The following is a 15932-nucleotide window of genomic DNA, read 5'->3' on the forward strand; positions in this document are numbered from 1 at the left end:
TCAAATTAAAAAAATTGGCTTTCTTCAAGCGACTTTCTGCACTTAGAAGGCGATTTAGCTTTTATTGTTATAAAATAATTTCACAATAAATTAAAATTACTTGTTTTTTAATTGAGTTTATAAAACAAATTATGTGGTTACAAGTGACAAAAAGTTGATTTGTGCATTTGCAATAATAAATGACCTAAAATACGTTTCATTATTAGTCTCAACATGTTTTTCCAACTGTTATGCTCGTTGTTGAAAGCCATAAAAAGATAATAACTAAGGACTGATGAGTTTTCTAAACAAACAAATGGACATCTTGCTTCATGTCTTATTCATTTCATGCCTTGATTATTCCAACAACTGTTCATAATAATGAACATAACTGGACAATCCATAGGACGATTGTTTGGCTTGCCTCAAAAAATGTGATCTAGTTTAGTTTTAGATCAAAATAATTGAGGAAGAACTAAATTATTTGTATAAATTGTCTATTAATAGTTGGTTGCAAAAGGTAATGCGTTTTTTTTCGAAATGTATATTTATTTAAACATTTCTTTTTGTTTTTAATCCATTACGTATTTGACCTTTCTTGTTCAAGCCTTGCAAACAATACATTTTTCTCTCCTTGAGGCTATATTTAACAGAACTTAGAATCATGAGAGAAAGGTTTGGGCAGGTCATCAAACTAGAATTTTCTCCAACGACCTGCTAACTGAGATATTGCCAAGGAAAGATTCACACTCGCGACCAAAAGCCGGCATTTCCAATTCAAGCCGCGTCGCGAGCGGTTACCTTATCGTGATACGTGTGTGAAATAAATTAGTTTAAAAATGCATCCTTACGTCCGTCGAACAATCAGGCAAGTTTAATTATTTTCTTACCCAAACTGGATCAAAATTTTTAATAAAAAAATATTTTTTAGGGCGACTTTAGCCTCGCTCGAGTGGTTGCGCATAACCACCCTTCGTGTAACCACCAGAATTATCGAACTGATTGTTTTGAGTTGGTTGAGTGTTTATTATATTGCCGAAGCTCTGATCTTGACCTTCACGCCGGCGTTTCTTCGTCGGCAGAAAACCCTTCGAGGGAAAATCGTTTTGGTGACGGGAGGTGCCGGTGGAGTAGGTCAAGAGTTAGCCCTGAGACTTGCCAGACAAAAGGCTCGAGTTGTCATTTGGGACAATAATGAAAAAGGTAAGAAAGAAAGTAAAACTGAAGCGAAAGTCGAGAAAGTGGGACGAGACGATTGCCTATTTCATATTTTTGTCGAGCATGTGTTAAACTAAATTCACAATCCTGATAAGTTACAATGCTATTTTTAATCGCAGTTTGAAAATTCGTGATTAAAAATTAAAATAAAATTGTAATACATAAGTTATTGAACAATTTAGAAAAAACACTCGAAGAAACATCTCACAAATTAACAAAAATATGTGTTAATAAACAAAAAATGGCCGAACTCTTCCGGACTTACCCTATTTGTTCAAATAAACAGGTTTTTATGTATTAAAATCTCATAAACTTAAGCGAATTCTGGACCACGAATATGTGTTATAATAATAATACAGAAGTACCTTACACCTTAAGGTTGAACTACTTATACGCAAAATTTGTAATTGAATTTAAAAAAAAAACAATAAACAAAATAGTTTCTTTACAGTTGGGTGTGCCTAAGTTTTAACTTTAAAAATTTGAACGATTCATTTTTCTAAAAAAAAATAAGTTTATATCGCATAAAAAAATATCGTAACTTTCTGAGGACTTTAGCTATACCATATATTAATTTAAAAAAAAAATCATAAAAAATTTAAAATTTAAAAATCAAATGAACAGAAGAGCATTTTTGCTCATTTTATTAATTTTTTTATTAAATAATGGTACATAATTTTTTGATAATTTTTTTATTGTACTGTCATATTTTTTTATATCACTTGAATGTTAGGTTTTTTCATAAAAACCTTAAAATTATTAAGATGTTTGTGTTTAACTCATTAAAACTTGGTTATAAATATTTAAAACGGGATAAGAACTGGTCTGTGGGGTAATGATTTAACCTAGAAACAACAAACAATTTTAAAAAAAGATTTTGTTCATTACTTTTCTTAAAAATTGGGTTTTAAATTTGAGCAACCGCACGGCCGCAAAAGGTGGCCAAACCCTCCCGGACTTACCCTATTTGGTAAAAGCTAACTGATTTTAACCATAAAGTTAATGGTTTTTAAGGATTAAATTTAAGCGAATTCTAGGTGTTCTAGGCAAAAACTATGTGTTAGATTAAAAAATGAATTAAAAAAATCGACATTTTAAGGCAAAAATCTGTGTTACGAATCATAAAAATTTATGGAATAAAAACAAATTTTAAGATTTTTCATGGAAAATTTGTATACAATTTGTCATAAACATTGATAAAACCCGCTCAGTCAAAGGCATACCTAATCAGTTTACATGTTTTTATCATTTTTCCTTTTGTTTAAATTCTTATACAGAACAAATTAGGTTCTTGTTTATTTAGTAAGTAAATTATTTAATAAAGTAACAACCGCCACCGTGACAAAATAAACAAACAGATGTCATTGTAAAGATACAACAAAAAAAACAGACAATATTCCGTTTTAATACAAATTTTTAGATTTTATTTTCAGTATCAGTAGTAGAAATGTTTTTTTTTATATAGAAACTTTGATACAAACAAACTGTTTCCATCCTATAATTAGAGCCACATTTGTAAAATTTGAAACACGAGCAGAAAAAAAATACAAATTGATAACAGACGGGACATAAAAATGACTTCACACTTTTATTGTTGAACAATCGTTATAAAATTCTGCTAATTTAAAAAGCACTAATTCCATCAATTATTTTTGAAACAAACTTTGAAATCACGAAACCGAAAAACAAGGCAATGTGTAAAGACTTATAAAATTAATTTATTTTTTGTAAATGACTCCAAAAAAAGTTATTTAGACAGGTTTTAATTATTAAAGGCATTAAGAGTATTAAAATTAGACAGTGGAAATAAAAAATTATTGCTTTTGTTTAACGACGTAAGAAATTATATGTTCGCAATAACGGATGGGACAGCAAAAGTTACGAAGATAAAAAATAATTTTATTAATCACTTTATTTACCGATCTCCAATTTCTAAACTACGAAAAACAAGGCAAAGTATGTAAATTTTAGAATCCAATGAAGTGCTTCAATTTGAATAATTATTCTCCCCCATTTTAAATCCACAACAAAAAACTTTTTTTGTCGCAAAATAAATATTAAATATAAACCGAAAAAAATTATATTATGAAATTATCGTTCCTGGAATGACCGTAAAACGTAATTCACACCTCAACAATTTTATGAAAAACAGTTCAAAAAGTTAAATGAATTTAATGCAAAATAATCAAATGAGTTTTGGCTCCAAAATTACGTTAGACGATTAAATAAGTTTTAAAAATGGAACTGAAGAATACTGTATGCAAAACAATTGTCTTCGTTTCAGCTTTAGAAAAGGTGCGTGAAAAAATAGAATCGGAAGGTTACAAAGTTCACACTTATCCTGTGGACGTCACCGATCGCGAAAACGTTTACAAATACGCCGACATTGTAAAATCCGACATAGGCCATATCGACGTCCTCATAAACAACGCCGGAATCGTTTGTGGCCAAACATTCCTCGAAATCCCGGATTATATGATCGAAAAAACGTTCAAAGTGAACATTTTATCGCACTATTGGGTCCGTTATTTCACTCGTTAATTAGTAATCAATTAAAATATTCGAATTGTAGACCACTAAAGCCTTTCTCCCCAACATGATCAAGACGGGAAAAGGCCACATTGTCACAATCGGAAGTCTCACCGGACTTTTGGGCACTTACAAGTGCACCGATTACAGTGCCTCCAAACATGCAACGATTGGTTTCCACGAAAGTCTCCTAATCGAGCTCAAAGTGAGTTAATTAGTGCCGCTTCAAATTAATTAAGAGTTAATTTCCAGACGCACGGTCATCATCAGATTAAAATGACGTTGGTTTGCCCGTATTTTATCAACACAGGGATGTTTGCCGGCTGCAAGCCCAGAAACATGAACATGTTGGAACCGAAGGATGTTGCAAAAAGGATAATTACAGCCATTAGGAGGGAGGAAGTCTATGTCACAATGCCGGCTTTCTCGCGGTTTGTCCTCCCCGTCAAAAAGTAAATATTGAATTACTTAATAACCATTGCGATATCGCATTAAAAAATTTGCAGCTTCATTCCGGCAAAACTAAACTGGGCCCTCGTTTACAAAGTAATTCAAGGGCCGCAATCTATGATGGGAATGAGAAACTTCCAAGAAGTAGAAGCTGCCTAAGCCCACATTTCAAATAAATTAGAGGTGTTTGTGGTTGTAATAATTTATTTAGAAAAGGAAAATCATAACAAATCGTAAAAATATTTCAGTCCTTGTCCCAACTCCCAGATGGAAATCCCCGTCCCCAGTTTTTTGCACAGTTCGATGCGTTTGTGAATTGAATACAACGTGGGGTAGAAAAGCAAATGTTTGCCGTTCGATTCCCTAAAAAATTATATTCTCAAATCGTCGTAAAACATTACTTTGTTTTAGAAATCGGTTGCAATGCTTTTATTGGTTGCAAATGAAGAAAATAATCGAATGAGTATAAAAATAGCTACTGTTAAGTGAAAAAGTTATGTTCAAGAGCGATCACGTGTAGATAACAACATTTTTTCTATAGCAGGAATTCAAGTTTAAGAGAAAAAAAATTACTGTTAACCCTAATTGGATTTTTTTATTCACTTTATATTTTTTTAAATTCATTTTATCGTCCCTTGCGGTTAAAGTGTTATATTAACTAGTTGATAAAAAAATAGCATAACATCTGCTGAAAAGATTAAGTTCAAAAGAGACAAGTGGACTTATATTTCACGAGTATATAGAGTCTTTATCGTTGTATATAACACATTTTTTTCTACAGCAGGATTTCAAGTTTAAGAAAAAAAAATTGTTAAAAGCTGGAATTTGTTTTTTATTTTTTTCATTTTTCTTTTATCTACTCAAAAGAGTAGATAAAGAAATAGTTCAACATCTGCTATTGAAAAATTGTTATTTATTATATATACAAGTCACTAAAGAGATTGTTTATCTATGAATTGAAAAGTTAAGTTCAAAAGAGATGAAGTCACAAGTGGACTTACATTTTACGAATAGATAACGAATTTTTATTGTCGTGTAAAACACATTTTTTCTAAAGTTTAAATAAATAAAAAAAATGTTAACCCTTTAAATTAATGTGTTGTAATTTGTAAATTTCGTTGAATAAAGTAAATTTAACCTTGCGGTTAAAGTGCTACTTTAAATACTTAAAAGAAATAGTTTAACATGTGCTATAAAAAAGAAACTTAAAGGCTGAGCTGTATATTTTTTTGTTAAAAATATTATGCAACCAAGATTACACATGTGCACACCAGAAAAAATATTATTGTACTCATGGTTATTTCCTTAATTTTTTTTTAATTAACTTACTCGTATTCAACGTAATGCTCGGCGATTTGTGGATCATAAATCATCCTCGCAGTTTTCAATTTCTCCTCCAATTTTCGGATAAACTCGTGCCCCAGGATGGGTTTTCCCCCGACTTCAGAATAATGATTTCCATAGAAATTAAAACCGGTCAAAATTTTGCCCCTTTTGGACTCTTGCGAAGACACGGTTTTAATGCAGTCTTCGACCCAGGTCAAGGGGGCATTGGGGCCGGGGCGCCTCGGGTTGGAATAATCATAAGTCATGAGGGAAAATGCAGTCACATGGTCATATAATGCGTTGAAATGATCCTCCGAGAAGGGCAAATTGCGGCCCCGTTTCGGGGGAATTACCAGGATTGTGTCTAAGGATTCTAAGGCCAGGGAGTCCCCTAAGAATTTTTTAAAATGAAAAACAGTAAAATAAGGGGGCTGGTGGGGCACCTATGGTTCTCACAAGGTTGATCAAGGGGTCGTAATTCATGTCCATCTGGAGTTGGGGCCAGATCTCGATCACGTAACCGTCGAAATTGTACGATTTCGCGGTTGTTATCAGTGTTTTAATTAACGATTTCAGCTCTTTAGGGTCGAAGAGTGAGTTCATTTGGTTCTCATTCAAACCACTAAAGAGAATTCTAGGGACAACTGAATTAATTATTAATTAATGTTTTTCCAGACTTGAAGAAAGAATACTTTTAAGTTTCCTCTCCCGTCCTGCATTTTTCACGTGTATTATCCACTTCTTGTCAATATCGTGTGTTCCACTGAAGTCAAACCGGTTGTTTGATTTTTTGATTTCCAACCAAACGGGGCTAATGTGCGTAAACTTGTTCCCGAAAATTTTGGCAATGTCGTACCCCTCATTGTTCCACTAAAACTGTCTTTAAAAAACCTGACCGGCAGCTTGGAACCTACAGGAGTCACGTAGCCCAGCACAAGCCCATCAAACTGATAATTGTCAATTTCCCTGAAATACGCTAGATAATTCTGCAAAACCTCCCTCGGAGTGGCCGCTTCCGTCACCAAATTCCGGTCAAAGACGGTAATGTTTTGGGGCCCCGTTTTGATGTGCACAAAGAACTTATCGTCGCGCTTATCCTTGCGCGACTTCGGCGTCAACGTCCCGTGAACAGCTGATAACAACGTGACAAGAATGAGAAACCGTGAAAACATTTCAAAAATTTGGAATTTCGAAAAATGAGTGAGGTTATGTGTGAATGTTTGACATTTGTCGTCTGTCAAAACGTTGCTAGTCGTTCGGTTTAAGGTTAGACTTGGTGTTTGTTTGGGGCTAGTTATGGCAGCCCCACCGCAGGCGTTAGTCAACCGAAACAAGAAGCACTTCCTGGGGGTCCCCGCGCCCTTGGGTTACGTCGCTGGGGTTGGTCGAGGGTGCGTTAGGGGGTTGTTTTAACATGTTTGTGATTGTGGTGTTTCAGGGCTACGGGCTTCACCACACGGTCTGATATCGGGCCAGCGAGGGACGCCAACGACGTTTCGTAAGTGGGGTTAGTGGGGTTGTGTGTGGTTTAATTCGTGGTTTTAGGGATGATAGGCATGCCCCACCGGCGGCAAAACGCACTAAAAAGAAAGATGAAGAGGAGGAGAAAGAGGTTTGTTGACGAAAGTGTGTGTGTTTGTTGACTGTGTTATTGTAGGAAGAAGAAGATTTGAATGATTCGAATTATGATGAGTTTAGCGGTTATGGGGGGTCACTTTTTTCCAAAGATCCCTACGATAAGGATGATGCTGAGGCTGACGCGATTTACGAAGCGATTGATAAGAGAATGGACGAGAAGCGAAAGGAGTACAGGGAGAAGAGGTTGAGGGAGGAATTGGAGAAATATCGACAAGAAAGGTAATTTAATCAGAAATTTAATTGAACTTGCTATCTTCTGCTACAAAACAAGCTGATACAATATGTTAATACCACCACGTATTCCACATTTCATTGAAATGGACAATAACAATAAAATGTACTTAACTTTACGGCATCTGCTTCTGCTATAATTTATAGGAAGAATTTTTGTTCAGCTGAACATTTTTTTTAAAATTTTTGTTCTTAAATTAAATGTTATTTTTTATGCCGTTTATCGTCGACAAGATGTTCAAACGAACAATTTTCCAATTTTACAAATATATTTTAATAAATTTATAATTACTTATAAAAGAATCTATACTATGAAATTAGAAATAAAATCAGTACAATGTAATATAATATTTTACTGTGTTCTAAAATGTAGTACTCAAACTATTACTTTTCAATACTTCACTTATTCAATACCTCCTTTATTGACAATAAATGGAAAAAATAAATGCACTTACCTTTATGACATCTTCTGCTAAAAAAAAATAAAAAACAAAAATTACTGTAACATTTATTTGTTTTTTTCCTTCGGAAGCGAATAGTTATGGAATTAAAGAAATGCACTTACCTTTATGGCATCTTTTTCTGTTACATTTTGTTGCAAGATATTAAAAATAAATAAAAAACAAAAATTAGTACAATTATTTGTTTTTTTTTCTTCGGAAGCGGTCGCTTCTGAATCGTTATGGAATTAAAGTAAATAATATAATTATAAAATCTTTTCATTTTTACGAACTCACGTAACTTAGTACATTCTAAGGCAGTTAACTTCTGTACAAAGGAACCCCCAGTATAACGTTATTCGGTTTGGAAAATATTACAAGACTGCAGGATATTAATAATATCGCATAATTAACATCTTAAAAAAAATACACTAGCGCTTTTCTTCTGCTAGTTTGTAGCAAAACATTAAAAATAGATTAAAAAACATAATTAGTGCAAGATGTTAATAAATAATAATACACACCACATAACCAACATCTAATTGAAGACGAAAATACTGAAATAAAAAACGATATATTTACCGGTAGAACAATGTGCTGTTAAATTAGTTGTTGAAAACATTACAGATTTATTGCAATTTTTGTAAAAATATTGCAAATTATTGCAGACTAAGACTTTTACCGGATTATTTTTTTGCTTTCTTCCTGGAAAGCCATTAAAGTGGTACACACTAACCGCGATCAAAACGCACTAGCCAGAGAATTTTAAACTTTAAAATCGTTAAATTCTTATTTTATTGTGAGACGTCCGTTTGTGACAACAGCGAGTGACCAACTGATTAAATTAAACTGTACTACGATAATTGGGCAAGAATATGGATAAAACGTCACCATTAAAAAGTATAATCTGTGGTGTAACTACTCAATAATCATTAGGTGGAAAACAAAGAGGTCATGTTTTTTTTTCGAGGCACATATCTGAAAAATACAAGGGGACGTGAATTTTATGGTCCAATCACTGAAACTTTTGAAACTTTCTTGAGTAAATTTTAAGGACATCTTTAACTATTTGTAACTTTGTTGTTCTAAAAGATACACAGTTACAACAAAGCCACTTTTTTAGTGAGAATTTAATAATATAGACACCAATGTCTTTTCAGTTATTTGTTTAAATTTAATAAATAAGACAAGATTGTTTTATGCTTTGTGGAAATGTTCAGCTAGCCTTAAATATTTTTGTGTTTTCATTCCAGATTAAGAATGTCCTAGAATATTTGGTAGCTTGTTCGATAATGTTTAGTACAGGAATGTGCGTACAAAAACTAAACATGTCGGTAATACACTTATTTGTCCTAAGTGCAAAAATAAATATTTCTAGTTGAGTAAAAAAGGAAATCAATAGCCTAACAAATGGAAAATTAATTACACAAAAATATACTTTTAGCAGAGACTTATTTTGTTTACACAGACTACAATTCAACCTATTTAATTCAATGATATTTTTATAGCACCATAAATATTGGAACTAAATTTTTGTGAAAAAATTCCCATGGGAAAATTAGAGATTTTTCCCTGAGACAACAAAATCGTTATTCTCAGAAATTCTTGTGGGAAATTTTTCACATGGTGACTGACCAAAATTATAAATTTTGACAGCTAACTGCCTCTTTAATGCAATTTTTATTCTTAAGTTTTTTAAATCGGTAAATTACTATTCCTTTTTTGTAATTTTATGATTTGTGTTGTTTTTATGTTGTTGTAATATCTTACACAACGACGAATTTTGGATACATTTCAAACTTTTCCTGCACTAATTTTTCTCGAAAAGGCCGAAATTTCCGCAAAGCATTTTCATGACAAGTTCTATTTTGAGATTAAAATTGGTCGTAAATGATCTATTGCTTCTTAGAATATTTTTTTTTTGGAGTTTTTTTAATACTTATCAACAGATTTTGTGAATTTTTACAAAATGTAGCAGAATGAAAAAGGTATCTAACGGTCTGACATTTGAATTAATAATTAAATTTCTCTATACATTTTTTTCTTGGCATTTCTCACATACACTGTACACTGTAAAAACTTGAAGAGACACGTCAACAATTCTATGTTTTTTATGGCATACCGGAAACTATCGACTGGACTCTTGTAGAAATTTTTACTTTTTTTATTAGCCAGTATCAATGAATTGTACGAATTCATAAAGATTTTTGCTCCCAAAGCAAATATTTTCCAATGGGCCTCGGGCATAGCAAATTTTGCTCCTGCTAGACGCTTGTAGAACTACTCTTTGATTAATTTTTTTTGATAGGACTGAAATTAACAGTGAATTATGATATTCATCCCAAAATAAAAAAAAATCTGTTCTGATACGACAGTTTTAAAATTAAACCTAAAACCATCCTTGGATTATATAAAATAATTTTATGTTAAGCTGGATTCATTTTTTTCTAAGTGGATTGCTGATAACTTAACAAAAAGATGAAAAAAATTTTGTGAACTTCCACACAGTTGTAGCTATTAAAGATGTTAAAAATTATAAAAGGAACATGTTTCGTTGGTAACTATCATTTTCAGACGTGTTTACATTGAAAAAGAGATGAATAAAAAAGAAATTAAAAAAGTAAAAATTAACTAAGTTACATAAAATATTTTTTAAAGTTTTTTTCTATCACTTTGGTTAAAAGAATTTTCTTGTTAGGCCAAAAATCCAGCAACAGTTCTCCGACTTGAAACGCGACCTGCAGAACGTCTCCGACGACGAATGGCGGAGCGTCCCAGACGTGGGGGACGCCCGTAACCGGAAACAGCGCAATCCCCGAGCCGAAAAATTCATCCCTTTGCCCGACAGCGTCCTAGCCCGGAACCTGGGGGGCGAATCCAACACCACCATTGACCCCAGTTCGGGGCTAGCAAGCATGGTTCCGGGTGTTGCCACCCCCGGAATGCTCACCCCGACCGGAGACATGGACTTGCGAAAAATCGGACAAGCCCGCAACACTCTCATGAATGTTAAGTTGTCGCAAGTGTCCGATTCGGTGACTGGACAAACAGTTGTGGACCCGAAAGGGTATTTGACCGATTTGCAATCAATGATTCCCACCTACGGTGGGGATATTAATGATATTAAGAAGGCGAGATTGTTGCTTAAATCGGTGAGGGAGACGAATCCGAATCATCCTCCGGCGTGGATTGCTAGTGCCAGGCTGGAGGAAGTTACGGGGAAGGTGCAAGCGGCGAGGAATTTGATTATGAAAGGGTGTGAGGTTAATCCACAAAGTGAGGATTTGTGGCTGGAGGCGGCCAGGATTAATCCCCAGGATACGGCCAAGGCGGTGATTGCGCAGGCGGCCAGGCATATTCCAACGTCGGTACGGATCTGGATCAAGGTATGAGAAATACAAGTCTTTTGTTATTGATTTTTTATTATGTTTTTTTCTTCCCATTATTTTGTTTATTATGCTTAAAAATAAAAATACTCTGTCAATTGTTTAATTAAAATTAAATTTAAAATTTTTGTAGTGTTTACATTTTTTTTATTCATCACGAGAATATCATTTTAAAAGTACGTAACCAATAATAATAATATTATGGGACCTATTACTAGAAATAAAAGTTTTTTTTTACCTGTCTTTTTTCATCGTCACTATTTTGTTTATTAAGGTTTGGTCATCTTATTTTATAGAGAGTGAAATTGCTGTGGATTTTTTTTTGAATTTGAATGAAATTAACTTAAAAATAAAATTAATAGTCAGTCAAGAGAATTTTTAAACAAAAATTTAAGATTTTTAAAAGTACGTAACCAATAATAATAATATTATGGGATCTATTACTAGAAATAAAAGTCTTTTTTTACCTGTCTTTTTTTATCATCATTATTTTGTTTATTATGGTTTGGTTATCTTATTTTATACAGAGTGAAATTGCTGTGGATTTTTTTTTAAATTTGAATGAAATTAACTTAAAAATAAAATTAATAGTCAGTCAAGAGAATTTTTAAACAAAAATTTAAGATTTTTAAAAGTACGTAACCAATAATAATAATATTATGGGATCTATTACTAGAAATAAAAGTCTTTTTTTACCTGTCTTTTTTTATCGTCATTATTTTGTTTATTATGGTTTGGTCATCTTATTTTATACAGAGTGAAATTGCTGTGGATTTTTTTTTTTAATTTGAGTGAAATTAACTTAAAAATAAAATTAATAGTCAGTCAAGAGAATTTTTATACAAAAATTTAAGATTTTTGTAGTGTTTACATTTTTTTATTCACCACGAGAATAGCATTTTAAAAGTACGTAACCAATAATAATAATATTAGGGACCTATTACTAGAAATAAAAGTCTTTTTTACCTGTCTTTTTTTATCGTCATTATTTTGTTTATTATGGTTTGGTCATCTTATTTTATACAGAGTGAAATTGCTGTGGTTTTTTTTTTTAATTTGAATGAAATTAACAAAAAAATAAAATTAATAGTCAGTCATGAGAATTTTTAAACAAAAATTTAAGATTTTTGTAGTGTTCATATTTTTTTTAAATTAGTGAATTTATTAGTAGTTATTAATATAGCATTTTTAAAGTACTTACCCATTAACTATTGCGTCTATTTTATCGAAAATTCAATCATTGCACATATTTTATTAAGTGCGGTTTTGTAAGACATTTGTTTCATTAGATTTCTTCAAGATTTAGTAGGAGTTTCAACTTTATACTCAGACATGTGCAGTTTTATTTATGACAAGCTTTGAGGAAAGTTTTTATTTGTTTTATGATTCTTGACTATAAGCAAGTTTTAAGCTTTTTTTGCATCTATAATGGCTCTAATATTTTTTGGACCATAAAAATCTAAGTTGTCAAAATCAAACACGCTTAAAAGCGAAAATTAAAATACACTTAAGTCGAAAAATCACTTAATTACGTCGACAGTTAACTTATTTTGTGAAATTTAGTTCATAAATGTTGTTATTTTTATGTATTTTGTATTTGTTTTAAGAGTGAAAATTAAGTAGGATAATACTTAATAATTAATTTATTATTTGGTTTTATGATTTTTCCCCTCATTATTTTGTTTATTATTTTTTTGTTAAATGTAAATGAGACTGAAGACAATTTTTTAAACAAAAATTGACCGTTTCTGTAGTTTTTTATTTTTTTAAATTCACCACAAAAATTCTTGTTTGAATATTTTGATGTGAAAAATATTTTAAAATCGAAAAATTAATAAAAATAAACTTTTTTGTATTTTATTTTTTTGTTTCTGAGTTAAGATTATGTAATGACATAAGTTTGGCGTCTTGTTTTTGAGTAAAAAACTTACTTATTTTTTGAAATTTTGTCAAATATGACTAAAACAGATCGAAATTGACATTATTTTGAAGTGTTTAGTATCTTTTTAGCTTTCTTAATGAACCAAAGGCTAACTATTTTTACGAAAATTTGGTAAAACGGTGCATAAGTCTTTTTATTACATTGAAAATTACGTAATTTTGAGCAGAAAACTCACTTTTAAATGACAGTTTTGTCAGTACGCTTGTTTTTTGTATTAATTTTTTATTTTTTTTTGATTTCCTTTTCATTGCAATTTATTGTGAGTCGAGTAAATAAAACCCGTTTGATTTAACAATTTTATTACATGGTCTTGTTAAAACTGAAAAAAAATTGTTTAAGGATTGTTAAGGATCGTGATTAATGTTTTTCAATAACAATAAAATCTTATAAAAGCTTAGGTAAAAAATTGTTGGAAAAATGCAGGCAAAAAGAATTATATAATTTTAGTAATTGTACTGTTATTTTTTATTATTAAGCGTTTTCTTTTTTTATTTACCTTTTTAGTAATTATTGTATAATCTTGCTTTATTTTACATTATCTTATTTTTTGTACTTCTTTTATTCCATAGTTTTATCTTATGTTTTCCTGTCTCAACTGTTTTTTTTTCTCTAATTTCAAGGCTGCAGATGTTGAAACCGAAACAAAAGCCAAACGGCGAGTCTACCGAAAAGCCCTGGAACACATCCCGAACTCAGTGCGTCTCTGGAAAGCCGCCGTGGAACTGGAAAATCCAGAAGACGCCCGAATTCTCCTATCCAGAGCAGTGGAATGTTGCCCCACTGCTGTCGAACTATGGTTAGCCCTCGCAAGACTCGAAACGTACGAAAATGCCAGAAAAGTCTTAAATAAAGCTCGAGAAAATATTCCCACTGATAAACAAATCTGGACAACTGCGGCCAAGCTGGAAGAAGCCAATGGTAATCACGCCATGGTGGAGAAAATCATCGAGAGGGCTATAACTTCATTAAGCTCGAACGGAGTTGAGATAAATCGAGAGCACTGGTTTAAAGAAGCTATAGAAAGTGAAAAAGGGGGCCACGTGCACTGCTGTCGCGCCATCGTCAAGGCAATCATCGGATATGGGGTGGAGCCCGAGGACCAGAAGCACACCTGGATCGAGGACGCCGAAAATGTAGGAAAAATAACCATTTTTTTTCCAATTTTTTGCAAATATATTTTTTAGTGTGTGAGCCAGGGGGCGTACGAATGCGCCCGCACTGTCTACAACCACGCCCTTGCCACCTTCCCGGGCAAAAAATCAATTTGGTTGCGTGCCGCCCATTTGGAGAAAAACCACGGAACGCGGGAAAGCCTCGAGGGGCTCCTTCAACGAGCCGTTGCCCATTGCCCCAAAAGTGAGATTTTGTGGCTCATGGGGGCGAAAAGCAAGTGGTTGGCGGGTGACGTACCCGCAGCCCGAGGGATCCTCGCCCTGGCCTTTCAGGCTAACCCCAACAGTGAGGAAATTTGGCTTGCTGCAGTCAAACTTGAGTCAGAAAATCGCGAATATGAGAGGGCGAGAAGGTTATTGGCCAAGGCCAGGGGCTCCGCCCCCACGCCGAGGGTCATGATGAAGAGTGCCAAGTTGGAGTGGTCGCTCAATGACTTGAAAGCGGCCCAGAATTTGTTAGATGAAGCCTTGAAGGTCTTCCCGGATTTCGCCAAGTTGTGGATGATGATGGGGCAGATACATGAACAGGAGGGCGAGTTGTCGAAGGCTTTCGATGTGTATTATGGGGCGGTGAGTCGAATTTTCAATTTTTTTTCCAAAAGTGAGGTTGGGTTTTTGAATTTTTGACTCACTCAGTTGGCAACATTGACGCGTCCAACCAAATATTTTTAACATTTTTGCTTAAAAAACGCGATTTTGCGTGCGAAATTGATTGAATTTGTCCTTCACGGCTATTTATTCAAGAGTTTGTCTGTGTAAAAAGAGGAAATAGTGAATTTATCGAAGTCTAGTGCAACCTAACCACACTTTCGCCCCACATAACCTCACTTTTTTATTGTGTTTTTTGCTTGAACAGATCAAAAAATGCCCGAATTCCATCCCGTTGTGGATTTTGCTGTCTCGCCTCGAAGAAAAGCGCGGTTTGTTGATAAAAGCGCGCTCAATGTTGGAAAAAGCCCGCTTGAAAAACCCCAAAAACGACCAACTGTGGCTTGAGGCAATCCGTATTGAAAAACGGGCCGGTATGAAAGACATCGCGAACGCAATGATGGCCAAGGCGCTTCAAGAATGCCCCACTTCGGGGCCCCTCTGGGCCGAGTCGATTTTCATGGAAGCGCGGCCTCAACGAAAGACACGTTCTGTAAGTACTGTCAGTTGAAATTTTCGAAAATAATTAATTTCGTGATAGGTGGACGCGCTCAAGAAGTGCGAGCACGACCCACATGTCCTCCTAGCCGTCAGTAAGTTATTCTGGTCGGAGCGTAAAATCGGGAAATGCCGGGAATGGTTCCAAAGGACTATTAAAATCGATTCGGATTTTGGAGACGCGTGGGCTTATTGGTACAGGTTTGAGCAGCTTCACGGAACGGTGGAGCAACAGGAGGATGTGAAACAGAGGTGTTTGGCGGCGGAGCCCCATCATGGGGAGTTGTGGTGCTCCATTTCCAAGGACATTAAGAATGTGGGGCTGAGTAATGAGCAGCTTTTAACCCTGGTTGCGAAAGAAGTTGTTATTCCAGTCTGAGTTAGTGTTACTTAATAGAAATAAGCGAGGACAGGTATTTTTTTCCAGTTATTTTTTCCCTGTTCCTTTTTTCTTGTGTTGGTTTGATTTGTGCAC

At 33.7% G+C, this 15932-nt stretch overlaps 3 protein-coding genes across 3 annotated transcripts; 2 read left to right on the forward strand and 1 right to left on the reverse strand.

The window, feature by feature from the left end:
* Positions 1–676: 676 nt before the first annotated feature.
* Positions 677–4416, forward strand: LOC660376 (uncharacterized protein). Its single transcript, XM_966613.4, has 6 exons — positions 677–847; positions 911–1182; positions 3482–3717; positions 3770–3931; positions 3979–4178; positions 4233–4416. The coding sequence occupies exons 1-6, from the start codon at positions 819–821 to the stop codon at positions 4333–4335; spliced, it is 1002 nt and encodes a 333-aa protein (XP_971706.1). The 5' UTR covers positions 677–818; the 3' UTR covers positions 4336–4416.
* On the reverse strand, positions 4363–6674 carry LOC660311 (uncharacterized protein). Its single transcript, XM_966554.4, has 5 exons — positions 6417–6674; positions 6195–6372; positions 5946–6146; positions 5506–5893; positions 4363–4539 (listed from the first exon to the last, which is right to left on the reverse strand). The coding sequence occupies exons 1-5, from the start codon at positions 6672–6674 to the stop codon at positions 4398–4400; spliced, it is 1167 nt and encodes a 388-aa protein (XP_971647.1). The 3' UTR covers positions 4363–4397.
* Positions 6675–6758: 84 nt separating this feature from the next.
* On the forward strand, positions 6759–15873 carry Prp6 (pre-mRNA processing factor 6). The gene is made up of 9 exons (XM_966499.4): positions 6759–6893; positions 6941–7000; positions 7048–7114; positions 7160–7359; positions 10510–11197; positions 13760–14272; positions 14324–14881; positions 15168–15452; positions 15501–15873. Exons 1-9 carry the CDS (start codon positions 6799–6801, stop codon positions 15834–15836), a joined length of 2802 nt encoding a protein of 933 aa, XP_971592.2. The 5' UTR covers positions 6759–6798; the 3' UTR covers positions 15837–15873.
* The last annotated feature ends 59 nt before the right edge of the window (positions 15874–15932 follow it).

Source organism: Tribolium castaneum, chromosome 6 (assembly GCF_031307605.1).
Source record: "Tribolium castaneum strain GA2 chromosome 6, icTriCast1.1, whole genome shotgun sequence".
Lineage (NCBI taxonomy): Eukaryota > Metazoa > Arthropoda > Insecta > Coleoptera > Tenebrionidae > Tribolium > Tribolium castaneum.

What these genes read in the sequence shown, in the direction of transcription:
- Prp6 (XM_966499.4), top strand. Translation starts at nt 6,799, where the DNA reads ATGGCAGCCCCACCGCAGGCGTTAGTCAACCGAAACAAGAAGCACTTC. An exon ending in AGGGACGCCAACGACGTTTC is followed by an intron (nt 7,001 to 7,047) that starts GTAAGTGGGGTT and finishes TCGTGGTTTTAG; the next exon opens with GGATGATAGGCATGCCCCAC. An exon ending in CGGTACGGATCTGGATCAAG is followed by an intron (nt 11,198 to 13,759) that starts GTATGAGAAATA and finishes TCTAATTTCAAG; the next exon opens with GCTGCAGATGTTGAAACCGA.
- LOC660311 (XM_966554.4), bottom strand. Translation starts at nt 6,674, where the DNA reads ATGTTTTCACGGTTTCTCATTCTTGTCACGTTGTTATCAGCTGTTCAC. An exon ending in ACGGGAGAGGAAACTTAAAA is followed by an intron (nt 6,147 to 6,194) that starts GTATTCTTTCTT and finishes TAATTAATTCAG; the next exon opens with TTGTCCCTAGAATTCTCTTT. An exon ending in GAGCATTACGTTGAATACGA is followed by an intron (nt 4,540 to 5,505) that starts GTAAGTTAATTA and finishes ATAATTTTTTAG; the next exon opens with GGAATCGAACGGCAAACATT.
- LOC660376 (XM_966613.4), top strand. Translation starts at nt 819, where the DNA reads ATGCATCCTTACGTCCGTCGAACAATCAG. An exon ending in TTGGGACAATAATGAAAAAG is followed by an intron (nt 1,183 to 3,481) that starts GTAAGAAAGAAA and finishes TCTTCGTTTCAG; the next exon opens with CTTTAGAAAAGGTGCGTGAA. An exon ending in GTCTCCTAATCGAGCTCAAA is followed by an intron (nt 3,932 to 3,978) that starts GTGAGTTAATTA and finishes GTTAATTTCCAG; the next exon opens with ACGCACGGTCATCATCAGAT.